The following is a 26,906-nucleotide window of genomic DNA, read 5'->3' on the forward strand; positions in this document are numbered from 1 at the left end:
GCCATAAATACGAGCTATCCTTGTTATTTTATTTGTTAAGCGCTCAGTGCCAAGACCTGGGCTAGGGCTGGGGATTCATAAATGTATAAGACACGGCCATTCCCTTGGGACACTTACAGCCCTCATTATACATGGTTAAGTAGGTCCATTGTGAATTGGTCTAATCTTCCAGGAAACTGGATCTAGAAGAATATTATATGAGGCTTTCTCATCCAGTTTTCTCCAACTGGCCCCCAAACCTGAAAAAAAACATCATTATGTTTAAAACAATCCAATGGACTTTTGTTTTTAATTGCAAACAGCTTCTAAGCTCTCTTCCAGTATTAAAATTTGAAGGTGCTAGTTGAGACATGGAGTCCCTGGGTAGCGCAAACAATTAAACAATCAACTACTAGACGGAAGGTTGGCAGTTGGAACCCACCCACAGGCAGCTTGGAAGACGGGCCTGATGAACTGCTTCTGAAAGGTCACGGCCTTGAAAACCCTATGGATCAGTTTGAGAACAGACTCGAAGGCAACTAACAGCAATAACCATAACAGCTGAGAAATAGTGTCAAAACCATGTACTGACCCACGCCCTGGGTTCCCACAATTCCTTTTATGGTTGTTGAGTCACCGCCTTTCACTGTGTACTTTCAGTTTCCTGTTAACTGATTTCTTTGCTGAGCTGGCTCTTTTGTGTCTATTTTTAGTCATCTGAGCTCAGAAGAAAATCTGGAAAGCCCTGGGACATTGGAAGAGTAAGATAAAAGCCCAAATTTCCAGTGAAAGAGAAAAGTGACAGAAAACCACTGCAGCTAAACTCAGAAGAAAGGGAAAGAAGGAAAGCACACTTAGGACTTTCTCATTAAGGCAGCTTGGTTTCCAGCTCTAAAGAATCTCTTCTCCAGGTAAGGCTGGGCAGGGTGGGGAGAAATTTGTAAAGGTCAGTTAGATTTCTCTAAAACGATGGCCCCCAAAATGTGCTGCAGCTGAGCTGGATGTGGAACACCAGGCAGGTGGCATGTCTGTTAAGTGTCTACTGCCGTGCTTTCTGTTGTATTAGCCACGAGCAGAGATATGGCCTACACTGAGATTCGTGAATGTTTCAAGACTCATTTCTTTCTAGACACCTTTGTAAATTGCATTTGTTTATGACAGAACCTACTCAGTAAAGCTCAGGTTCCATCTCTCCCTTTATTACCAAATTTTATAGCTCTAGGTAAACAGAAGTTAGGCCACTTGGGATCTGCAAAAAAGAGGCAACATTATATAATAATTTGAAAAGTTATTGTGATTTGGGAGCTTATAAAACCTTTAAGCAGTTGCTTTTTCTGAGTCAGTAATTGATTGATTCCCATTTAATGGTGGTTTGCCTCATGCCATAAAATCAAATAGGCCATTACATTTCCAGCAGTCCCTGTGGGCCATTGTTGAAATAGGAAATGGGTCTTGATAACTTTAAAAAAAAAATGCCTCTTGCCATCTTCCAGTGAATAGATAAGAAGCCCAGTTGGGGCAGCACTGGCATTCTTTTGCATATAAGCCCTCAGTGAAACCATGTCAGGTAGTTATTGAGTTTTTACTGACAGTAAAAATCAACTTTCTGTTGGAAGCAACTTGCTCTTTTTCCATAGGATAAACACTGGGGGTGCTTGTGGTCTGTATTTGTTTGTATCTCAAAGAGCTAGCGAATGTTATATCATGATCGCTTCAGGTTAAAATGGGTTGAGACACAAGATAAAAACACAAAGATAATGCGTAACTAACAGAAGTCTTTTCACTCCTTTCTAAATCAATAAAACAATCAAAAATTTCAAATTATCTTTACAGGAGAAGGTCTTTTCTCCCTCAGAGCTACTGGTAGGTTTCAACCACCAACCGTTTAGTTACCAGCCAGTGGAGTCCGCGAAGAGGAGGGAGGATGATGGGGTGGCGGCGGCGGCCGAGAGGTCGGGGCAAGAAAGAAAGAAAGAAACAGAAAGAAGGAATGGGGCCGGGCGGGGGCGGGGGAGGGTGTTGGGAAGAAAAAATCCACCGCCTCTCGGTCGCCGTGCCCGGTCGACCCCGGTTCCGCGGCCGTAGGGCCCTCGGTCCGAGGCCGGCGGGACATGTGGGCCCAAGGATCTTTTCCATTAATTTAGGTCTTTAATTCTTTTCTGTAATGCTTTTTACTTTACACTGCAAAAGACTTTTAATTCTTTGGTTAAATTTATTTCTAGGTATTTTATTATTTTAGATGCTCTGTAAATGGAATCATTTTCTTAATTTCCTTTTTGAATTGCTCATTGCTAGTGCACCTTGGAATCTCTTTGGGGTAGTTCCACTTTGTCCTATAGGGTCGCTATGAGTCAGAATCTACTCCACGGCACTGGGTTGGGTTTAGTGTATAGTAACACGACTGATTTTTTCGAGATGATATTATAATCTTGTATTAAAACCAAAGGCACTTGGAGTCCTGATGGTTCAGTAGTTAAGAGCTCGGCTGCTAACCAAAAGGTCGGCAGTTCGAATCCACTAGCCACTCCTTGGAAACCCTATGGGGTAGCTCCACTCTGTCCTATAAGGTCACTATGAGTTGGAATCAATTCGATGGCAAGAGTTTATTTTTTTTTAATGACCTATAAATTTGCTAAATTTGTTTAAAGCTCTAACAGCTTTCTGGTGAATATTTGGAGTTTTCTATATATGTAATTGTTCAATAGAGATAAGTTTATTTCTTCCATTTCAATTTGGATGAATTTTATATAGTTTCCTCGCTTAATTGCTCTGGCTAGAATTTCCAGTCCAATGTTGAATGGCAATGGTAAAAGTGAGCATTCTTGTTTTGTTCCTGATTTTATATAGAAAACATTCAGGTGTTAGCTGTAGATTTTTCATAAATGCTTTTAACGTGTTGAGAAATTCTTCTTCTATTCTTAGTTTTCTGAGTGCTGTTATCATGAAAGGGTATTGGATTTTTCAAATGCATTTTCTGCATCAATTTTCATGATCAGCTCTTCTCTTTGTTCTAGTAATGTGGTGTATTAGGATGATTTGGGTGTGTTCAAACACCACTGCTTTCCTACAATAAGTCCAATTTGGCCATTGCGTACACTTCTTTTTATATGACTTTGGATTTGGTTTGCTAGTATTTTGTTGAGAATTTTTCATCTATATTTTTAAGGGATGTTGGTCTGTAATTTTCTTCTCTTGTGGTGTCTTTATCTGGCTTTTGGTTTCAGGGTTCTCCCAGCCTGGTGGAATGCATTAGAAAGTATTTCCTACTCTGGAAGGGTTTCGGAAGGATTGGTTTGAATTTTTTTAAAATGTTAGTAGATTTCACCAGCGAAGTCATCTGGTCCTGGCCTTTTCTTTGTTGGGACGTGTTTGATTACTGATTCAATCTCTTTACTTACTGTAGGTCTGTTGAGATTTTCTATTTCTTCTTGAGCCATTTTGGATAATTTGTGTGTTTCTAGGGATTTGTCCATTTCATGAGGATTATCTCCTTTGTTGGTGTACAGCGGTCCTAGAATTCTCTAACAATCATATTTATTTCTTGGGTTGGTAATAATGTCCCCACTTTCATTTCTAATTTTAGTTATTTGCATCTTCTCTCTTCTTTGTTAGTCTAGCTAAAGATTTGTCAATTTTATTTATCTTTTCAAAGAACCAAATTTTGGTTTCATTGAATCTATTATTTTTCTATTCTCTATCTATGCTTTAATATTTCTTATTTCCTTCCTTCTGCTAGCTTTGGGCTTAGTTTCCTACTCTTTTTCTCGTTTCTCAATGTGTAAACTCTGATTACTGATTTGTGATCTTCTTTTTTTAATGTAGGTGTTTATAGCTATAGACTCCTTGTTGCATACTTGTTGCACTACCCATATATTTTTATATGTCCTGCTTTCATTTTCATTCTTATCTCAGTATTTTCTAACTTCCCTTGTGATTTCTTCTTTGACCTGTTGGTTTGTTGTTGTTTAAGAGTATCCTTAATATTCACATATTTGTGAATTTTCCAGTTTCTCTTCTGTAACTGAGTTCAAAGTTCATTCCATTGTGATCAGAAAAATTCTTTTTATGATTTCAATCTTTTTAAATTGATGATGCCTTGATTTGTTGCTAACATATGGGCTGTCCTAGAGAATGATCCATATGCACTGGAGAAAAAGGTGTACTATGCTATTGTTGAATGTAGTGTTCTATATATGTCTGTTAGGTCTGGTTGGTCTCTAGTGTTTTTCAAATCTTCCACATCCTTATTGACCTTTATTCTAGATGTTCTGTCCATTAGCAAAAGTGGTGTATTGAAGTTTCCAGCTATTATGGTGGAACTGTCATCTATTTCTCCCTTCAATTCTGCCACTGCTTTCTTCATATATTTGGGGGCTCTGGTATTAGGTAAATATATATTTATAACTGTTATATCTTCTTGATGAATTGACCCTTCTATCAATACATAATACTTCTTGTTGTCTCTTGGAAAAGTTTTTGACTTAAAGTCATTTTGTCTTATAGCCACCCAGCTTTCTTTTGGTTACTATTTGCACAGAATTTTTTTTTTCATCCTTTCACTTTCAGCTTATCTGTGTCTCATACCTAAAATGAGCCTCTTATAGATAGTGTATAATTGGATTATTTGTTTTTTAATCATTTTTGCTAATTGCTGCCTTTTGATTGGAGAGTTTAATCCATTTACATTTAAAGTAATAATAAGAAAGTTTTTGCCATTTAGCTATTTGTTTTCTGTGGGTCATATACCTTTTCTGTTCTTGATTTCTTTCATTACCTCCTTTTGTATTCATTTGATTTTTGCAAGGCACTATTTTGATTCCCTTCTCATTTCTGTCTATGTATATATTTGAGATAATTTATTTGTGGTTACCATGGAGATTACATTTAACATCCTAAATTTATAACAATCTAATTTGAAATGATACACACTTTACATCAATATAATATGAAACCTCACCCAGGTGTGCCACAAGGAGTTTTAAAACTGGAACAGGGAACAAAATTCAAGAACAGAAAACAAAAATTTTGTCCATATTGTAATGTTTTAGCTCAGCTAACTGTCTAGAAACTGTATTCCATTCCATCTCTTCCCTTGAAGACAAAGGTAACACCGTGGACATGGCCTCAGAGGTCCACATGCCAGGCCCAGTGTGCCTCATTGAGAACATTAATGGGAAACTGACGGCTGATCAGGAAGCTTTGAAGATCCTGTCTGCAGTTACGCAGCCCGTTGTGGTGGTGGCTATTGTGGGCCTCTACCGCACAGGTAAATCCTACCTGATGAACAAGCTGGCTGGGAAGAAAAAAGGTAAGTGGCGCCACCAAAGCTCTTCCTAGTACTTTCTGATCACTTACGCTACCCAACGTTGAATACGGTGATGTAAGGGAGAAAGTTTAGAGGTAGAATGAATATTGAAAGCTAACTTTAGGTCCACAGTTGAAATTTTTATCTTCACTCTGTTTGGGAGAATGAGTCAGCTCATTCTTGCTTCATGCATTGCTTTTGTTTCCCCTTTTAACAATATAAATATATCTTTCCTGGATAGAATAAAGCAGTAATAAAAAAAATTAATGTACATGAAAATGAACTCTAAGGTATTTGCTAACATTTTCATGTAGTAACAGGAAGCTTGCACTGATCTTTAAGGTAATGTGTTTCAACCTGTATTGAGTATCCTAATTTCACTATTCTCTGCAATTAAGATCAATATTGGTTGTGGTTTCAGTTGTATCTTCTAACCTTCACTACATTAAGTTTTATGTCAATATCCAGAACCACCTTCTATTAAAACTCCATTCCAAAATACCTCATTTCCCCTTTGCAGGCTTCTCCCTGGGCTCCACAGTGCAGTCTCACACCAAGGGAATTTGGATGTGGTGTGTGCCTCATCCCAGTATGCCAAACCATACCCTAGTTCTGCTTGACACTGAGGGCCTGGGAGATGTAGAGAAGGTAAACACAAATCTTTTAAATTCCACATATGGCAGGTATGTAGCCCTCCCTGCACTATCACTCCCCGAATGTTGACTTATGGTTTCAGTTGATCATATCAATATATTATTCTTTTCCTTTACTTGGTAGCAGTGAAAGTTTGACCTAGGATCTAAGTCATTAGCCAGCTAAAGCCGGCTATGTGTGAGAAAAGTAAACATAACCTCTCAGCATAAAGTACTCATTTGGGAGTCAGTGCATACCATGTACCCTGAACCCCACAGCACAAATATGAGGAGAGGATAATAAGGTCTATTAATTAGGTTATCCAGTCCATAAACTAATGACTAATGACATTTTTAGCCATGTGTCTTTCATATATATCATAGCAAAATGTTTTGTTGAGCCTGCTGAAAGCACCACTAAACCTGATTAGACATTTTATAAACATGCCTGACGTTTCACCACGGGGCACAGAGAGATGGTAAGAGCAGTTTTATCCATAGCAGAACTATTAGTAAGAAAACAAGTCAAAGTGTAAGTTCTGATGACAACATTTTAGTTTATGAAGGAAGATACATTATGACTCTTACAAGTCTTGGGCTAAAAAAATATCGCTAAAATAGCATGTTTTAACAATTGTCTAAAAAGTTCTTTACTATGATGTGTTATTGGAATGGAATAGGGTGACATCGAAATTCAGGAGACATGTTTTAATAGTAGCTGATCATAATAGCCACCACTTTTAAGTACTTATGTTCTTAACACACCGGTATGCCTTTATATACAATGTTGTTGTTAGGTGCCATCGAGTCGGTCCCGACTCATAGCGACCCTATGCACAACAGAACGAAACACTGCCCGGTCCTGAGCCATCCTTACAATCGTTGTTATGCTTGAGCTCATTGTTGTAGCTACTGTGTCAATCCACCTCATTGAGGGTCCTCCTCTTTTCCGCTGACCCTCTACTCTGCCAAGCATGATGTCCTTCTCCAGGGACCGATCCCTCCTGACAACATATCCAAAGTATGTAAGACACAGTCTCACCATCCTTGCCTCTAAGGAGCATTCTTGCTGTACTTCTTCTAAGACAGATTTATTCATTCTTTCGGCAGTCCATGGTATATTCCGTATTCTTCAAAAACACCACAATTCACAGACGTCAACTCTTCTTCGGTCTTCCTTATTCATTGTTCATTTAAATAATGTATTGTATATAATTCATTTAATTCAAGCTGGACAATGAATTATATACAATAAGAATTATATACAATACATTATTTAAATTTCTCAATACTGTAAATTGAATGTTAAGAACTCATTGTACAGATGGAAAATAAATAATACATAGGGGAATGATTTACCTAAGTTTTCACATGTAATGTGAGGAATAGCTGGAGTTCAAACTTGGTCTGTCTAAATTGAAAGAACATGCTCTTAGTCACTCTTCTATGTGGTCTCTGCACTGACTTCTAGGGAGACAACCAAAATGACTCCTGGATCTTTGCTTTGGCGATACTACTGAGCAGCACCTTTGTGTACAATAGCATGGGAACCATCAACCAGCAGGCCATGGACCAGCTGCAGTATCCTTTTTGTGCTCCTGAATAGCACTAAATCTAGAAAGGAGTGGCTTCATTTTTTCACCAGCTATAGAGGTGGACAACTACAGAATTCATAAGTTCTTTCCATAATGAATCACATTATTCTCAACATTCCAGTATACCTCAATCACCCTAAGAAATCCAAACCTACCTGGTCACACATTATCCTCATCTATACAACAGTCTGTACATCCCCTGTATGATTTAATCTCCCCTCTAACTCCAAACACTCAAAGTCCTCTAGAACTTATATTCTCAGTTCAACAAAATCACTATATCCTTCTCATTTTCTTTAAATGTTTCCTTTTAACTGTTACCTGGCTGTCCCCTGCCAACATTGTTTCCCTTGCAAGCCCATCAAGGGGCCTCAAATGCTGATTTTTTTCTCTGTACTTTGCATTTCACAGGTCCCAGAAATGAGTTAGGTGTCATACGTACTCCTTATTACAGCTTTCATATAATTTCTCTTTCTACTCCCAAAGAAAAAGGAAAGCTACTTTGAAGCACATGCCCCCAGATTATATGACCCTTCTTTGTTGCGGTCATCTCAATAAACATACCCCTCATTTGTTAAAGAGTTTTAGCTCCTAGTTCACTGTCTTTCTAGAGACTTCAGCAGCCAATATACACTCATCCAACATTTTGATCTCTCAGTTCCATTATTTCCACACTACCTTTCATTTCACCTCCCTGTATTACCTAGTCTTAGTCATTAACAACAATTTCACCCATTTCCACAAACTCACTTTCAAGCATTCCATGAAATTAGCTTTTTTGTCAAGGTTACCTTCATGTTTCCATATCGAATGAGCAGGTCTCAGTCCTCATCTTATTTGCTTTTTCAACATCATTTGAAAAAATGATCTCTTCTTCCCTTCTAAAATGCTTGATTGTTTTGTCGTCTAGAATACCATATTGTTTTTGTTGTTAGGTGCCGTCCGGTTGGTTCTGACTCACTGCGACCCCATGTACAACAGAACAAAACACCATCCAGTCCTGCACCATTCTCATAATCGTTGCTGTGTTTGAGACCATTGTTGCAGTAGAATAGCAAATTTCTCTAATTTTCCACCTTCTTCATTAGCTATACCCTTTCATCCTCTTCCTTTTCTTGGTCTCTAAGTATTATAGCTCTTCAGTTTTGGGGCTTCTTCTCAACTCTTCCAGTCCCAAGGTGCTCAGTATCAATTAAATGTCAATAACCATGAAATTTATATCTCCAGTCATAACCCCTGCTCTCAATTAAAATGAGATTTAAACTTGTATATACAGCAACTTCTCATTACCTCATTTAGATCCATTAGATGTCAATCTTAATATATACAAAACAGAATTCTTACTTTTCCTGTACAAGCCCATTCTTTCCCAGTTTTCCTCATCACAGTAGGTTCCCACATCATCACCTGGGTGATGATCAAAATTTTGGAATCATCCTGAATGGTGCCTTTCCTTATACCCTAGAAACTATCAATTGGCAAGTCTTGTAAGCAGCACTTTCAAAAAAATTTCCCCAGGCCAATTCTCACAACCTCCTCTATGATAACCCTAAGCTAAGCCATCTATCATCTCTCATCTGGATTGCCTCCTAAATTGCCTAATTGCTCTCCCTGTTTATACTCCTACTTCTTATAGATGCTACACCAGCCATAATGATCTTTTAAAATAATATATCAGACTATATGCTCTCTTAACCCACTCCCCCAAAGGGTTTCCCATTAAATTTAAATTAAAATTTAAATCCCTTACTATGGCTTCCAGGTCTTACATGGTCTGTCTGCTGTCTCTTTTTAGAATCCGTCTTAGCCTCACTGGTCTTCTTGCTATACATTGAACATGCTAAGTTATTTCCTATCTCACAGTTTGCAAGTGCTTTTACCTCTGCCTGGGATGCTCCTTCAGTGGGTTTCTGTGTGGATGCGTCACTCCATTCACTTAGATCTCTGTGCAAACATCAGCTCACAGAGGAATATCTGGACAACTACATAAACCAACACCAAATGCAGATGCACACATAGTTATCCTCTAACCCTTCAGCCTGATTTGTTTTTCTTCAAGACAGTTGGTATCAACATCTGATTTTTATTACATTTTTATTTACTTGCTTATTGCCTGTCTTCCTCATTAGAGTGTAAGCTCTATGATGGTAGCATTGACTCATGCACTGCAATATTTTTAGTCCCCGGAACAGTGCCTGGTTCATAAAGGTGCTCAAAAAATGTTTGTGGACTGAATGAATAAGATAATGAAGAGGAAACAAGTTGTTTCAGATAAGCATTGGAAATAAATATAGCCTTAAAATGCCACTGATTTTCTGCACTTTTCCTAAGTTAACATCTGAGCTATGTGACTGAGCTGACAGATCGAATCAGAGCAAAATCCTCACCTGAAAATAGTGAGGTTGATGACTCAGCTGACTTTGTGAGCTTCTTTCCAGCCTTCGTGTGGACTCTGAGAGATTTCTCCCTGGAGCTGGAAGCAAATGGACAACCCATCACTGCTGATGAGTACCTGGAGCTTTCACTGAAGCTAAAAAAAGGTTCCTGGAACTGATGTTTGGGTAACAAACAGATAACAATATCAAAAATGACCATTTCTGTATAGATGCTGAAAGTTAGATTTTCTTAACCATGCTTCCCTGGCAGTTGTGCTAGATAGTGGGAAAACATCACTTGACTAAGTTGATTAGATCATATTTCTCTCCTTGGAGAAGGACTTTTCGTTCTCTACCCCCATTCCTTTTTTTTAATTTCTGTTCCATAGTTAGCTGAATTTTATTTCCTTACGTAGGCTTGTGAAAGTTATGACATTGAGGAATCAATTATTTGTAGTAATTAGCTTGAAGTTGTTAAAGTTTGTTTTATGTATCTTGCAGCCCTGTCATTGGGTGCATAAATATTTAATATGGTTATATCTTCCTGATCAATTGTCCCTTTATTCACTATGTAGTGTCTCTCTTTATCCTTTGTGGTGGATTTAACTTTGAAGTCCATTTTGTCAGAAATTAATATTGCTACTCCTGCTCTTTTTTGATTGTTGTTTGCTTGATATATTTTTTTCCATCCCTTGAGTTTTCGTTTGTTTGTGTCTCTAAGTCTAAGGTGTGTCTCTTGGAGGCAGCATATAGACGGATCGTGTTTCTTTATCCAGTCTGAGACTCTCTGTCTCTTTATTGGTGCATTCAGTCCATTTCCATTCAGCGTAATTATTGATAAGTGTGTGTTTAGTGCTGTCATTTTGATGCCTTTTTCTGTGTGTTGTTGACAGTTTCATTTTTCCACTTACTTTTTTGTGCTGAGACATTTTTCTTTGTAAATTTTGTGTTCCTCATTTTCATAGTAGTCAAATTTATGTCTGCTGAGTTGTTATGTTTTTCTTGGTTTTGATTTTGAGTTATGGAATTGTTAGACCTCTTTGTGGTTACCTTAATATTTACCCCTATTTTTCTAAGTAAAAACCTAACTTGTATCATCCTGTATCACCTTGTTTTCCTCTCCATATGGCAGTTCTATGCCTCCTGTATTTAGTCCCTCTTTTTGATTATTGTGATCTTTTACAGAATGACTTCAATGATTCCCTGTTTTGAGCATTTTTTTTTAATTAATCTTAATTTGTTTTTGTGATTCCCCTATTTGAGTTGATATCAGGATGTTCTGTTCTGTCGCCTCGTGTTGTGTTGTTATCTGATATTATTGATTTTCTGACCAAACAATTTCCTTTAGTATTTCTTGTAGCTTTGGTTTGGTTTTGGCAAATTCTTTAAGCTTGTATGTATCTGTAAATGTTTTAATTTCACCTTCATATTTTAGAGAGAGTTTTGCTGGATACATGATCCTTGGCTGGCAGTTTTTCTCCTTCAGTGCTCTATATATGTCATCCCATTGCCTTCTTGACTGCATGGTTTCTGCTGAGTAGTCTGAACTTATTCTTATTGATTCTCTTTTGTAGGAGACCTTTCTTTTATTCCTGGCTGCTTTTAAAATTTTCTCTTTATCTTTGGTTTTGGCAAGTTTGATGATAGTATGTCTTGGTGATTTTCTTTTTGAATCAATCTTATATGGGGTTCGATGAGCATCTTGGATAGATATCCTTTCGTCTTTCATGATGTCTTGGAAGTTTTCTGCCAACAGATCTTCAAGTATTCTCTCTGTATTTTTTGTTATCCCTCCCTGTTCTGGAACCCCAATCACACGCAAGTTATTCTTCTTGATAGAGTCCCACATGATTCTTAGGGTTTCTTCATTTTTAAAAATTTTTTTGTATGATTTTTCTTCAACTATTTTTATATTGGTGTCAATTGCCTTATCCTCCAGCTCCCCCACTCTGCATTCCAATTGCTCTTTTCTGCTCCTCTGAGTTTCTATTGAGTTGTCTAATTCTGTAATTTTACTGTTAATCTTTTGGATTTCTGAATGCTGTCTCTCAACGGATTCTTGCAGCTTATTAATTTTTCCACTATGTTCTTGAATAATATCTTTTTGATTTCTTCAACTGCTTTATCAATGTGTTCCTTGGCTTTTTCTGTAGATTGCCTTATCTCATTTTTGAGGTCATCCCTGATGTCTTGAAGCATTCTTTAAATTAATTTTTTATATTCTGCATCTGGCAATTCCAGGATTGTATCTTCATTTGGGAAAGCTTTTGATTCTTTAATTTGGGAATTGTAGAAGCAATCATGCTCTGCTTCTTTATGTGGTTTGATATCGACTGCTGTCTCCAAGCCATCTATAAGATATTGTAATGATTTATTTTATATTTGCTCACTGAGTCTTGTTTTGGTTTCTTTCAATATACATAGATGGGCTACTACATTGCTCTGTCTTGATTGTTGTAGCCTTTGAATCACTTATGTCCTATTACCAGCTGGTTTGGGCTGCTACCAGATATATAAGCCTAAGAGTCTATTCACTATTCTTGAGTAGAATCTGATTTTTGCCCACCAGGTGTGTAGTGTAGACTGTCACCTATTCACATAGAGGAGCAGTGGTGATAGTTGTGTGGACCAGATTGTAGTAGCAGCAGGGGGTCACACTCCAGGGGGAGCAGGATGCTGACAGGCTTCCCCCAAGTGCCAGTGATGTAGGTGTGTCTCTATTCCTAAAGCACTTTGGTGGGTGGGCTTTGCAGCAGTACCTTAGGCACCCAATGCATGTACCTCTACAGATTGTTAGGTGTCACTATCCTCAGACCCCTGTGGCAGGAGGCTAGGTGGTTTGGGTGGAGCTTCAGCCCTCAGTTCCAGTTGTGGGTCAGTGAGGGCTCTGTTTAATAGGTAGAGATATCAGACCTGGGAAACTTGTCTTTCCAGTAATCCACTAAAACAATTACAGTCAGATCACTATCAGAATTGCCTTTGCATTATAATAGCCACCTTGTTGCCTGTAGGGATGAAAGCCCAAGAGTGTGGATCTCATATGCTTGGCTGGAGCTGGTTCTGTATTTTTATTCCAATTTCGGGAAGTCAGGGAAGGATTTTTGGTCCCTGGGTTTTTTGTAGCTGCTTCTTCCAGGCCAGGAGAATGGGTTAGGAAAAGACAAAAAACAAACAAACAAACAAAAAAATGCAGAGCACTTCACTCTCTGGCCCAGGAAATTCCAATGTTAAGGAAGCCGCCTGGGAAGGGGAGGGGAGGGATCAGATAGATAGGAGAGAGTGAAAAAAAATAGCACCGAGGAATATAGACAAAGTTACTTATCTTGCTTGGTGATGACTGTTTTATCTGAGATTCCTGAGGGGCGAGGGGCGTGTAGCTGGGTCAAGATTGCCCCAGAGGATCAGGCCCCTGTCTTGTGCTGTCTCAGAAGCCATGGTCAGTTCCACCGCTCCTAGTCCAAAGCCCAGCACCCAGGTTCCCCGGCTGGGACTCTGCACTCCAGGCTCCAAAAGCAGTCGCTGCCTCCCAGTGACTTCTCCTAGTGTTAGCCGCATCACTGCGCTGCTTGCGTGCACTGTCTGGGCTTCCCCCAAGGTCACTTCTGGGGGCTAGGGCTGCGTCCCGTGTTTGCGCTGTCTCAGCTGCCCTGCACCCAGTCCAAAGCCCTGCGCCAAGGTTTTCTGACTGGGATGCTGGCTCCAGGCTCCGAAAACAGTTGCTGCTTCCCCGTGGTTGCTCGTTCTCTCATTGGCTGCATCACTGTGCAGCCTGCTTGTGCTGGCTGAGTCTCTGTCACTCAGGTCAACTCTTTAGATCTGTGTTTGATGGTCAGAGTTTGTAAATTGTCATGTATGTGATTGATTCACTTGTTTTTCCAAGTCTTTGTTGCAAGACGGATCCGAGGTAGCTTCTACCTAGTCAGCCATCTTGGCCCCCTGGGTCACATTTTGTACTTCACCTTTTGGGGCTCTCTGGTTGTAGATCTAGAATCAAAAATGGGTAGTGGGGTTGAATTCTGGGAATATTCAGGAATGTCTTGTAAGACATCTATTTCAGGTGATGCCCCAGGCAGTGCCACAGGTGCCAGCTCAGATGATGTTTCAGACAAAGACTCTTCAGGCACTGGTGGGTTAATGTCATCATTTGGGGATGGAAGGTATAATGGTTTTACTGGGGAGGGTGGCTAAGCAGATAAAGATGGAGTGATCTCTATAGATGAGAGTAAGAGGGCTGGTTCTGCTGGCAGAAATGATTTAATGGAATTGAGGGGCTCGGTGTCCCCATCTTCCTAACTATCTTCTCATGTGTCTCCATTCCACGTTTCAGAATCCCTGTTCTTCCCAATCAATGTCCTCATTTTAACTTTAGAGTCCACTCAAGTTTGGGAAAACAACTGGCTTTATAATTCATCCAGTCTTACGATAAGATTATGGGTTGGGTTTTTGGCAATATCAGCTCTGTTACTACAAGAAATAAGGCTTTCCTTCAGGGCACAAGTGGCAACTTTGAGGTCAAGAGACACTTGAGCTGTGACTCTGAAGTCCTGAGCTCTTTCTTTCACTACTTTGTCTAGTAAAAGTAGGGCCAACCAACCAGCTTCACTATACTTCTCATTCTGACGTAATTGTAGAAAAGTATGAAACACGAAATAACTCAGAGCCGCATTTCTCACCAATACTCGATCTATTGGTGGTGATATTTTGCATATTAATATTGCCATCTCATGTCATGGATGAGCAGCATCCTCCTTACTACTGAAAGTAGAGTCATGAGCACCTTAATGACTAGTCATTCTTGAGATCCAATTTAAAAAACTCATCCTTACAATTCTGTTTCTGTGGAACCACTCTTAGTACCAGATGTCTTAGGTTGGGTTCTCTAGAGAAGTTCTCTCTCCCTGGATCAAGTACCAATAACTGGAGGTCAGATGATGGCAAGCCAGATGCAGGATCCAGAGTAAGCAAGCAAGCTTTGCCAGAACATCTGTAAGTATATTTGATGTAGGCCACACCCCTAAGGGAACTCCACTTACAACTGATCGGCTGATCGCATCAGATCACATCATGGAGGATGACTACATCAGTATATAACCACCAGATTACATCATTACTCAACTGTCAAACTACATTATTATGCAACTGCCAAACCACTGAGAATCATAGCTCAGCCACGTTGACACAGAACCTTAACCATCACACAGAATAAGCCCATTTATTACCTTAATATTTCTCTCCACTAGTAACTTAAACAACCTATAAGTAATTTTATCTACTCCAAAAATGTTAAATTCTGCTTATGTAAACATTTACCTACTCTACTTTTGCTTCCTAGGAAAGGTAAATCTCATGACTGTCAAACAGATGTTCACATTCTAAACTGGCCTCATTCTAGCTTCACTGTGATCAATCTGGATGACAATCCTTATGAAATATTCTTTGGCTATTAAATTTAACAATACAGCTATGGCAAGGGAACATTTCTACTAATATGGTATAAAATCCAAATATTATGGTATAAAATAATCTTTTACTAATAGGTCATTCTACTCAGATAACTGGTGAGAATATTGCATTTGGCTAGAGGCCTAAGAGAATTAATTTCTAGCTGTATACACAGGTCATTCCTTGGGGAGATTTATCTCTCTTTCATTCAGAGAAATCTGTGCTTGCGAATTTGTTGAGGGTCTGTGATTGTCTATTGCTGTGATTCAAGTCAGACTATGTTCACCAGACCTCGAGTGTTTCTGCTTATATGAATCAAGTAAAAATTTATTAGGCTGCCCATCTGTTTCATTTCTAGGGACACTGATCAATGAGTTAATGTCAAAGGGCTTTGAGGGTCAGGTCATTCTGATTATTGTTTCAGCTCTGTTACTCATTGTAGTAACTGTGGTCACCTTGTGTTTTAAGATTAAATGTTGTCACTTTACCCTTCCAATCCCATCTTCCCATCATCCCCATGCATTTCAAAGATTCCAGTTCAATGGCAGCAGTTTCCACTGTTCTTTATAAAACAGCTACCACAGAGTTCTTTAAGGATGTGGAAACAGTTTTCTTGGATGTATTTCTCACAGCCTTGGCAAAGATAGTGCCTTCTTGACCTTTCCAGTGGATAAAAATAGGGATAAACAAGCATGTCTGTGGAGTGTACAATTAATTTTACTCAAAGGATTTGGTCTTTTGTCCTGGTTCCTGGAAGGTAATCTGTAAACTCTTGAGATTTCCCCAGTGACTAGAGTTTTTGTAATTCACGGAGCGGCTCCAGGTCATACCTGAGAGTTTATGCTGAAGGGCCAAGAGAGGCCTCTTTGAGAGGACAAAGGTGGAGGTCTTCAAGAGGCTTGTCTAGAAGGATATTGCCAAAGGAAAGGAGTAACCAAGAATCTTGAGATATCTGAAAGTATCCAGAGGACACAAATTTTACCACACTATGAGGAACAAATTTGTCAAGGGAGCCTCAACATCCTTGAAGACTGCTGTGATTGCTATTTTATGTAACTCAGATTTGACATGGGGAACTGAATTTAGACACTTAAATACAATGGGGCTGATTGGATCCTGTAGTAGTAGGAGCCAATTAACAGCACTCAGTCAACAAAGATAGGGTGGGGATGGTTACTGTAATGGACAGTGGAGTCAAAGTGGTAATCAGAATAGTGTGACTCATGTAGACTTATGGCATTGGCTACTTAGTCATTGTGTCTCTAGAAGTGAAATACATAGGAAATCTACTAAATATTTACTTGATCCGTACAAGCGGTTGAATTCTAGGTCAAGTGAACAGCGGTCTAACTAAATTACCAGAATAGACTCATGGCCCCTCAATCAATTTCCAGACTTGAGTGAGTTGAAAGACCCACAACACTTTGAATGAAGGGGTGGCAGGGTCCCCTTGAGGAAGGACTCCAGTACTCTGCCAAAAATTTTTACTGTTAATCTTTCTCCCAGCCTTCTCCAAATGGATCTAGGGCCATTCAGAAGTGACTGTTCTTTGGGGAAAAGGAAATAATGAGACTTTTCCAGGATTACTGGCTCTCAACTCACACTAATTCCAGGAGACCCAAAGTATCACTGAGAACCACCAGTCAGAGGGGGGCATATGGAGGTCAGGTTATTAATGGAGCCTTAGCTCATGTTCATCTCACAGTGTGTCCAGTGGGTCTCCAAACCCATCCTGTAGTGATTTCCCCAGTTCAGGAATGCATTATTGTGATATATTCAGCAACTGGCAGAACCCCCACCCACATTGGATCCCTGACAAATGAAGTAAGGGCTATTATGGTAGGAGAAGCCAAGTAGAAGCCATTAAAATTGCCCCTACATGAGAAAATAGTAAATCAAAGGCAATACTTCATCCCTGCAGGGGCTGCAGAACTTACTGCCACCATCAAGGATTTCAAGGATGCAGGGGTAATGATTCCCACCACATTCACATTCAACTCACCTATTTAGCCTGTGCAAAACACAGATGGAATGACAGTGGCTTATCGAAAACTTAACCAGGTGGTGACTCCAATTGTAGCTGCTCTTCTAGATGTGGTTTCATTGCTTAAAGAAATTAATACATCTCCTGGTACCTGGTATGCAGCTATTGATCTGGCTAATGCCTTTTTCTTCATTTCTCTTTCGAAGAACCATCAGAAGCAGTTTGTCTTCGCCTGGCAACGCCAGCAATACACCTTCAGTTGCCTACCTCAGAACTATATCAACTCTCTAGACCAGTGTCATAATTTTGTCCGCAGGGACATTGATCACCCTTCCCTTCCACAAGACGTCACGCAGGTCTACTACATTGATGACATTATGCTGATTTGACCTAGTAAAGAAGAAGTGTCAATGACTCTGGACTTACTGGCAAAACAATTGCATGCTATAGGGTGGGAAATTAAATCCACAAAAATTCAGGCACCTTCCACCTCAGTAAAATTTCTAGGGGTCCAGTGGCGTGGGCCATGTTGAGATAGATCTTGTAAAATGAAGGATAAGTTACTGTATCTGGCCAGTCCCACAACAGAAAAGGGGTCATAATACCTAGCAGACATCTTTGGATTTTGGAGGCAACATACCACTTATTTGGGTGTGCTACTTGGGCCTATTTATCAAGTGACTCGAAAAGCTGCTAGGTTTGAGTGGGACACAAACCAAGAGAAGGATCTGCAACAGGTTCAGGCTGCAGTGCAAGTGGCTTTGCCACTTGGGCCATATGATGCAGCTGATACTATGGTGCTTGAAGTATCAGGGGCAGATAGAGATTTTTTTTAAGTCTTTGGCAGGCCCCTATTGATGAATTACAATGCGGACCCTTAGGATTTTGGAGCAAATCCCTGTCACCGCCTGTCGATAACTACTCTCCTTTTGAAAAACAGCTTTTAGCTTGTTACTGGACCCAAGTAGAGACTGAACACTTAAGCATGGGACACCAAGTAGCCATGCAGCCTGAGCTGCCCATCATGAACTGGGTGTTGTCTGACCCACAGAGTCATACATTTGGATGTTCACAGCAGCACTCTATCATTAAATGGAAGTAGTATATACGAGATTGGGCCTGAATAGGATCTGAAGGCACAAGTAAGTTGCGTGAGGATGTGGCCCAAATGCCCATGGTCTCCACTCCTGTCACATTACCTACAATCTCCCAGTCTGCACCTATAACCTCATGGGGAGTTCCTTATGATCAATTCGCTGAGGATGAGAAAGCTTGTGCCTGGTTTACAGATAGCTGTGTGTGATATGCAAGCACCACTGGAAAGTGGACAGCGGCAGCACTACATCCCCTTTCTGGGAACTCCCTGAAGGACAGCAGTGAAGGGAAATCCTCCCAATGGGCAGAACTTCAAGCAGTGCACCTGCTTGTTCACTTTGATTGGAAGGAGAAATGGCTAGATGTGGGACTGTATACTGATTCATGGGTTGTGGCCAGTGGTTTGGCTGGATGGTCAGGGACTTGGAAGGAACATCATTGGAAAATTGGAGACAAGGAGATATGTGGATACATCTCTCTGAATTGGCCAAAGAAGTGAAGATATTTGTATCTCATGTAAATGTTCGCCAAAGGGTGACATGAGCAGAGGAAGATTTTAATACTCAAGTGGATAGGAGGATACATTATGTGGAAACCTGTCATCATCTTTCCCCAACTATTTCCATCATTGTTCAATGGGCTCATGTACAAAGTATCCATGTACAAAGGTTATTCTCAGGAGGGTTGGGTGGTTACATAATAGGAATTGGAGATAGCCCCTAGGAGGCTGGCACCGCCTCCAGTGGCTTTCTGGGCATGCCATGGGTGTGGGGTGTGTTGGGAAGCTGAGCAAGGTAAGAATGTGAATGGGGCAAGTGTGTGACAGGCTACCAGCAAGGACTTTGCCACATGCCATCTCATGGGTGCCAAGACTGAACACCCACTGGGAGAAATCAAAGTTGGAAAATATTTGTGGAGGCTTTCATACAAGCATTTATCAGATCCAGAAAGCAACCACCACCGCAGTGAAGATTTGCCGTTAGGAAGCCCTCAAAGGCTGTACTTTGAGAAGCATTGGATGGGTTCGAAGGACAATTTCTGCAGGGAGTTCACTAATGCTGTAGGGCCCAGGAGCTTATATGCTGGTCCTGTGAATCTCCTGGTGGAGAAAAAGGCCTTTGTGAGAGCACAAGGGGCAGTGAGGATAGCATCATCCTTGATTTCTTCTCCTCTCTCCAAGATGCTCCTAGGAAAGAATGAGCTATGGAAGCAGCATTCCATAGCAGCTCAGTGCAGAGTCAAGGCTTCTGCTGGAATTTCCCCCAGGCTTCCCTTATCAGTAACAGCTGGCCCCACAGGCTAATCCACCCATTCCCTAAGGTGCAATGGAGAGATTCTGCCATCACCATCAAGGTTTGCATACTGAGCCATTCCCAGACACTCCCCCAGGGCCCTCAACAGGCTGTGCCAAGAGAGGAGGCAAGGGGAAGAGTTCACGCAGGAGTCTCTGTTGCTTCTTCGTATTGTTAGAAAGTGTTCACCCAACTCCCTCCCCAACCATGGAGATGAAGCTCAGTCTTGTCCACCAACTCTGAGTCTATAAGTGCAGAGGTCATGTGGGAAAGAGGAAGACCAAAGGAAGGAAGAGGGAGGATGCTGGGTGAGATTTCAGAAGTAACTGGATCATCGGAGAGGGGAGAGGGAGCCTTCCTGAAAGAGGTGCCTCCTTCACTCCAGTCCCCATTGAGGCTCTAGAGAGGCCTTTTCGCGCAGTGGAAAGCAGAAAGGCAAAGTCTTCCATGCTTTCCAACGAGGCATGCACTATGCCCTTTCTCCTGCTGGTGACAGCCAACCAGGCTAGAGAAGTTACAGCTGCCCCCACACAGGGCTGTTCCCCAGCAAAGAGCTGTGTTATCTGTGTCAGGAGCCTACAACAGACGTGGAGGAAAGAGAACCTTTCCACTGGACAATAAAGCAAGAACCAGAGCTCATTTAGACACTTTACTCACGATATGAGAAGACTTTAAGATGAGGGTGCACATCCATTTCCGACGTAGGGCTAAAATCGATATTGGGAGAGCCACACCTGGACGTTTTCATCCACTGGCTCGATTCCCATCTACCCCAGAAGGCTTCATACCAGAATCTCATCTCTCACTACCACCTCTTACTGGTCCCTCCCCACTCCACAGCCAAAGGTGCTTCTCCCACAAGAGTCCTCCTCTCAACCTGCTTCCCCACCTCCAGCAGTGCCCTTGATGGTAGGCCCAATGCACAGCCAGAGTCAGTGTCTTAGCTGCAGGTGGGAACAGTTGGTCCTTAGTGCATATGAGACTGGTGGGTGAAGTTGCAGATTCTGGAGTGTCTCAGGGAGAGTAAAGAGCCTCTGAGCAGGCAGCAGAAGCACAGATGGCACTTCTGTCAAAGAAGTCAAAAATGAGAGTTTGAAGAGAGAGACATAGGGAAGAGTAGAGAATTGAGTCACGGGTAAGAAAAGGTGATGAGACAGCAGCTTTACTGGGTGTGGCAGCCAAGGTTAGCAAAGTCTGTTTTAAATGGAAGATCAGGGGAATTCCCACTACCACAAATTATGGAGTCCAGTTTCCCATGTGTGGGGAAATCACAGCAGTCAGCACAACCTGAGTGTAATGTATGAACCTCACCCTGGGAAAGCCAAGTTTGTGATCATGGTATCTCCCCTGCTGGCTAAGTATGACTACATTTTCTATGGGTACAGTGCAACCTCCAACATTTGCACTGTACATTCAATGTTACTACCCTCCTCTCGATCCACCCACCACCATTCTTGCAAACCATTCTCCGTAAAAACATTCAGGCGCCAACTGGAACCCACAGCCTGGCCAACCACAGTGCCTTGAAGCACAGACCCTGACCAGCTGCCACTGCATTGTCTCATCTACATACTTATCAGGCTGCCTCCATGGGCTCAAGCAACTCCACCTCCTTCACTGTTGCTTCCCTCTTGGACACAAGACAGACATGAACATTTCTTGGGAGTATTGAATGCAAAAGAGAAAACATGTGACGTGTCTGGAAGAGTCCATGGGGATTAAATATCATAGCAGTGGTGGAATTATGGGGCTTTACTGTAGTACCATCATATTGATATTCTGGTGTTTGTACACTTACCTTCTGCTTATGGAACTGATACCTGCTTTCATCGGTGGGAGCCAGCAGAGTTGAAAAGTCAGATGACGTGAGAAAGAGAAAATGAATGTGTTTAAAAAGGACATTTAAAAAGTATATTTAGTACTTGACTGAGGAGAACATGGACTGGACAAAAGGATAGGGGGCAGGGCAAGCTCCTGGCTGCTGTGGGATTCATTGGATCTTCATGCGTTCTGTAGAAAATCCTGAGTCTGGGTCTCAGTCTGGGAGAAGCCGCTTTCAGGAGGCCCCACCTGCCCCTCGAAGACCAAATGACCTTGTTTTCTTCTCCTGAGAGGCCCATCCAAGGATCTCCCTGGATCAGACCATCAATTAGAATGGGGGTCAGAGCCATGTCATCTTTGCAGGAGCCTGGTGGAGTTTCCCTGGAGAAACTCAAATAGTTTTGAGGCCTCCTTCTTTCCTCCTCGTACCTTCTCCTGCTTCTCCCTCTTCTTCCTCCTTTTCTTTTATTTATTGACTTCTGAGGGTCACTGGGTTCCTGACATATAAACTTCCTGGGTTGTTAGGGGATGAAGAGATGTAAAGAAGAGAGGTTCATGGGGAGAGGGGCTGCAAATGGGAATGAAATCTGAGTATGGCGGTAGAAGGCAAGGGCTCTGAGGCCAGACCCTTCGGCAAGTTACTAATCCTCTCTGGAGCTTAAAGTATTCATCTGTGCAGTAGTGATAATGATAAAAACAAATAATGAAACTACTAATAAAAGCATAAGCCAGTTTCCCTGAAGCCTGTTTCGACTCATGATGACCCCATGTGAGTCAAAGTAAAATGGTACTCCATAGCATTTTCAATGGCTGATTTTTTCAAAAGCAGACCGCCAGGCCTTTCTTCCACAGTACCACCCAGGGACTCTATGATGATGACAGGAATAGAAATACATCCTTCGGGGTTGTTATGAAGGTCAAAGCTGTTAAGGCACAGAAAGCACTTAGAACTTTTCCTGGGAGAGCACCACAGGTATTTTTGTCATGGGTAAATTTCTACCTTCACATGCCACAACTCACTCTCCCCACATCAGTCCCTGAAATGGATGGAGCAGTGTTCAATGGCTCCTATGAGCTCTTCACCTCGATTGGTGTCAGCTGCAAGGACAGGATGCTAAATAGTGTATTGGTGTATTGCACACTTCATTTGCCATGAAGTGAGTTCCTTCATCAGACACAACGCTGTGTGGAATACCATCATTGCTGATAACACATTTTGAAAGTCCACAGCTGGCAGTTGTGGCCGTAGCTTTGGACTCAGGGAAGACAAATTTATAACCAGCATAACTGTCTATTCCAGAAGAAAGGAACACTGCCCCTTCCATCCTGGAAGTGGTATAAACAACCCTTCACCAGGTTGCTGACTGATCACTCTGGGAAATGGTGCTGTATCTGGGACTCAGTGTTGGTCTCTGCTCCTGGAAGAGTGCGTACTCAGTAGTGACTGTAGCCAAGTTGGCCTTGGTCAGTGGAAGTCCATGTTGCTAAGCCCATGCATAATTTTCATCCCTGCCATCATGGACACTTTGTTTAAGAGCTCTCTGGGCAATGAAAGGATTGACTGGAGAAAAATGCTGATGAGTATCCATAGAACAAGTCATCCTATCCACTTGAATATTAAAATCCCCTTCTGCTGAGGCCATTTTTTGGTGAGCATTCACATGGGACATAAATATCTTAATTTTTTTTGCCCATTCAGAGAGGTCTGTCCACATACCTCTTCCCCAGGCTCCATTGTCATCAATTTCCAATCATATACTTTCAAATCCTTGACAACCCAACCAAATCATTGTGTACAATTGCATGAATCTTTATACAACTGCACATCTGGTCATTTCTTATTCCAAGCAATAACGACAACCAGGTACATTACTCAAAGTTGTGCCCACTGGGAGGATTTCCCTTCATCCTTGTCTCTCACCGATGTCCCAGAAGGGGTTGTAGTGTTACAGCTGTCAACTTTCAGGTGGTGCCTGCGTATCACACAAGACCATCTGTAAATCAGGTCCAAGTTTCCTCTCCCTCAGTCAACTAATCATAGGGAACTCACCATGAGACATAGGTGCAGCCTGGGAGCAATCCTATACAGGAATGGACATTGAGATGGGCACTACGCACAGAGGGCACTCAATAAATGTTAAGTGTGGAACAGGGGTTAGCTGAGAACATTTTGTAAGTTTGTAAGCATTTGTCAATCTGAAAGCATGTGTATTGTTTTCTTTAATAATAAGGGGGGAGGGGAACCACAAAATGAGTGAGCTATTAAAGCTTGAATCCCCAGTGAAAATACACTAGGTTCTGATATTCTGGAGCCCTGGTTGCATGGTGGTTAAGAGCTCAACTGCTAACTAAAAGGTTGGCAGCTCGAATCCACCATCTGCTCCTTGGAAACCAGGGCAGTTCAATTCTGTCCTATAGGGTCACTATGAGTCGGAATCAACTCGGTGGCAACAAATTTTGTTTTGTTTTGGTTTTGGTCTTCTGACATTCTATGAGCCAGACTGAGCTCTCAGAGGATCTTGATGTGGCCCCATTGTCTCTTCCAACCACATCACCTTGCTGACCTACACACAAACCAAAGACCCCCGTCCCATTTTACTTCCCTACCTTGGAAAGTTCAAGTCTCCAATTGCAATAATGAAAGATTCTAGAGGGAAAATATTAAACAACACAGGAAGCATCAAGAGAAGATGGAAGTAATACACAGAGACACTGTATCAAACATTGACATTCAACCATTTCAGGAAATATCATATTATCAAAAACCAATGGTACTGAAGAAAGAGGTCCAAGCTGCATTGAAGGCATTGGTGAAAAACAAGGCTCCAGGAATTGATGGAATGCCAGTTGAGATGTTTCAACAAACAGATGCGATACTGGAAGCACTCACTGTTTAAGAAATTTGGGAGACAGCTACCTGGTCAACTAACTGGAAGAGATCCATATTTGTACCCATTCCAAAGAAAGGTGATTCAACTGAATGTGGAAATTATTGAACAACATCATTAATATCACAACCAAGTAAAATTTTGCTGAAGATCATTCAAAATCAATTGCAGCAGTACATCCACAGGGAACTGCCAGAAATTCAAGCTGGATTCAGAAGAGGACGTGGAATGAGGGATATCATTGCTGATGTCAGATGGATCTTGGCTCAAAGCAGGGAATACCAGAAAGATGTTTACCTGTGTTTTATTGACTATGCAAAAGCATTCAACTGTGTGGATGATAACAAGTTATGAATAACATTTCAAAGAATGGGAATTCCCAGAACACTTAATTGTGCTCATGAGGAATCTGTACCTAGACCAACAGGCAGTTGATCGAACAGAACAAGGGAATACTGGGTGGTTTAAACTCAAGAAAGGTGTACATAAAAACTTTATCCAATCTGTATGCTGAGCAAATAAACTGAAAACCTGGACAATATGAAGAGAATTTGACATCAGGATTGGAGGAAGATTCATTAACAACCTGGGATAAGCAGATGATGCAACCTTGCTTGCTGAAAGTGAAGAGGGCTTGAAGCACTTACTGATAAAGAACAAAGTCTACAGCCTTCAGTATGGATTACACCTGAACATAAAGAAAAGAAAAATTCTCACAACTGGACCAAGAAGCAACATCATGATAAATGGAAAAAGACTGAAGTTGTCGAGGGTTTCATTTTACCTGGATCCACAATCAACATGCACGGAAACAGCAGTCAAGAAATCAAATGATGCATTGCATTGGGCCAATCTGCTGCAAAAGACCTCTTTAAAGTATTAAAAAGGAAAAATGTCACTTTAAGGACTAAGGTGCACCTGACCCAAACCACGGTGTTTTCAATCATCTAGTATGCATGCAAAAGCTGGGCAATGAATAAGGAAGACTGAAGATAAATTGACACCTTTGAATTACGGTGTTGGCACAGAATATTGAATATACCCTGGACTGCCAGGAGAATAAACAAATCTGTCGTAGAAGAAGTACAGCCAGAATGCTCCCTAGAAACAAAGACAGCAAGACTTTGTCTCATCTACTTTGGACATGTCCTCAGGAGCGAGACCCTGGAAAAGGACATCCAGCTTGGTAAAGTTGAGGGTTGGAGAGAAAGAGGAAGACCCTCAATGAGATGGATGAACACAGTGGCTGCAACAATGGGCTCAAGCATAACAATGATTCTGAGGATGGTGCAGCCCTGGGCAGTGTTTCATTCTGTTGCATGTAGGGCTGCTATGATTCAGAACCCACGTGACGGCACCTAACAACAGCAACCGCCTTGAAAAGTGGCCACTGGTTTCCAGGTGGTTGAGGAAGGGCCAAGCCTGGCTTTGCCACCATCAGCAGCCAAATGCTGAGCCCTGCCTGTCAGTGATATCACCCTGATCCCAGAGACCCAGAAGGTGGCACCATTCATATTTGTGCCTGGGGATACTGAGATGGCAGGTACTCAGGCAGGAGTTTTCCTGGATTGAAAATAATCCACTTGAGACTAGAAGACTTTGGGTTGGCAGATGAGGCCACACATACTCTTTGATTACTGCTATCCTTAATCCTCCAGCCTAAAAAGAAGTTTCTGGAGAGACAAAAGAGGGTGGGAGAGAAAGTTATTGATCTCTACCCACAGGGAGAGATAAAAGGGTAAGAGCGGAAATGGAAGCAGGGCCTCAAAGCTTCTGAGAACCATGAAAATAAGAAGTTGGTCAACTATAGACAAAGAACAAATTTATGTGAAATTTTCAGGGTTCTAGAACCTTTTAAACTTATTGTTTGTATTATTATTATTATTTTTTTAATCATTTCTCCAGCCATTCACTCATACATACATCTATTTTATTTCTACATGGTGGGTACTAACAATGGTAAATAATGCAGTAAAAGTTCAAACTTGTATCAGGACCTTAGGGGCCAGAAGTGTTTCAGCATAAGCACTTGTGGTTCATTAGGAGGTAATACAATACACAATCCTTACAACACACATCTCTGCAGTGGTGTCTGGGCAATATTCCATAATCAAACATACTTATATTTCTACTACGAAATGAATGTATATTTTCACAAAGTAGGCTAACCAAGGAAATCAAACAGCTTCATGTCAGTTCAGGTGAGGGAGACAAGGCCCTCGCATCTGTTCCACACTGCAATAGGGGTTTTTCTCTCTCCTTCCCTCCGAACATCCTCAATCTTAATCTGGTTTATTTTTTTAAATGTTTTTCATATACCTTTTATCCCTTAGTTTTCCTGATAATGCCTTTATCAGACTTTCATCATTGATGCCTGCGTCCATGCAATCTCCTTCCAATGGCTTTCTCTGATTCTCCCATCTCCATTCTATCAAATGTCTCACCAATTTCATTACCCAAAAGTCCTCAGTAATTTAGGACACTTAGATGGCACTGGG

The 26,906-nt window shown here is 41.2% G+C and overlaps 1 protein-coding gene and 1 pseudogene across 5 annotated transcripts in view; one reads left to right on the top strand and one right to left on the bottom strand.

The window, feature by feature from the left end:
* Positions 1-680: 680 nt before the first annotated feature.
* Positions 681-26,906, top strand: part of LOC126071566 (guanylate-binding protein 1-like) — a 35,888-nt gene continuing 9,662 nt past the window's right edge. For 2 of the 5 annotated variants that reach the window (XR_007516349.1, XM_049875762.1), the window contains exons 1-5: positions 681-890; positions 5,078-5,287; positions 5,805-5,932; positions 7,388-7,497; positions 9,855-10,051. Coding sequence is in view for 3 of the 5 variants with exons in the window: in XM_049875762.1 (XP_049731719.1) it covers positions 5,098-5,287; positions 5,805-5,932; positions 7,388-7,497; positions 9,855-10,051 (625 nt within the window). In the remaining 2 variants the exon portion in view is untranslated. Of the gene's footprint in view, positions 891-4,690; positions 5,288-5,804; positions 5,933-7,387; positions 7,498-9,854; positions 10,073-17,518; positions 18,424-26,906 lie in introns of those variants that run through there. The other 3 variants (XM_049875763.1, XM_049875764.1, XR_007516350.1) reach the window with 3 other exon arrangements.
* On the bottom strand, positions 20,914-21,061 carry LOC126074209 (uncharacterized; annotated as a pseudogene).

Source organism: Elephas maximus, chromosome 3 (genome assembly GCF_024166365.1).
Source record: "Elephas maximus indicus isolate mEleMax1 chromosome 3, mEleMax1 primary haplotype, whole genome shotgun sequence".
In the NCBI taxonomy this organism is placed as follows: domain Eukaryota; kingdom Metazoa; phylum Chordata; class Mammalia; order Proboscidea; family Elephantidae; genus Elephas; species Elephas maximus.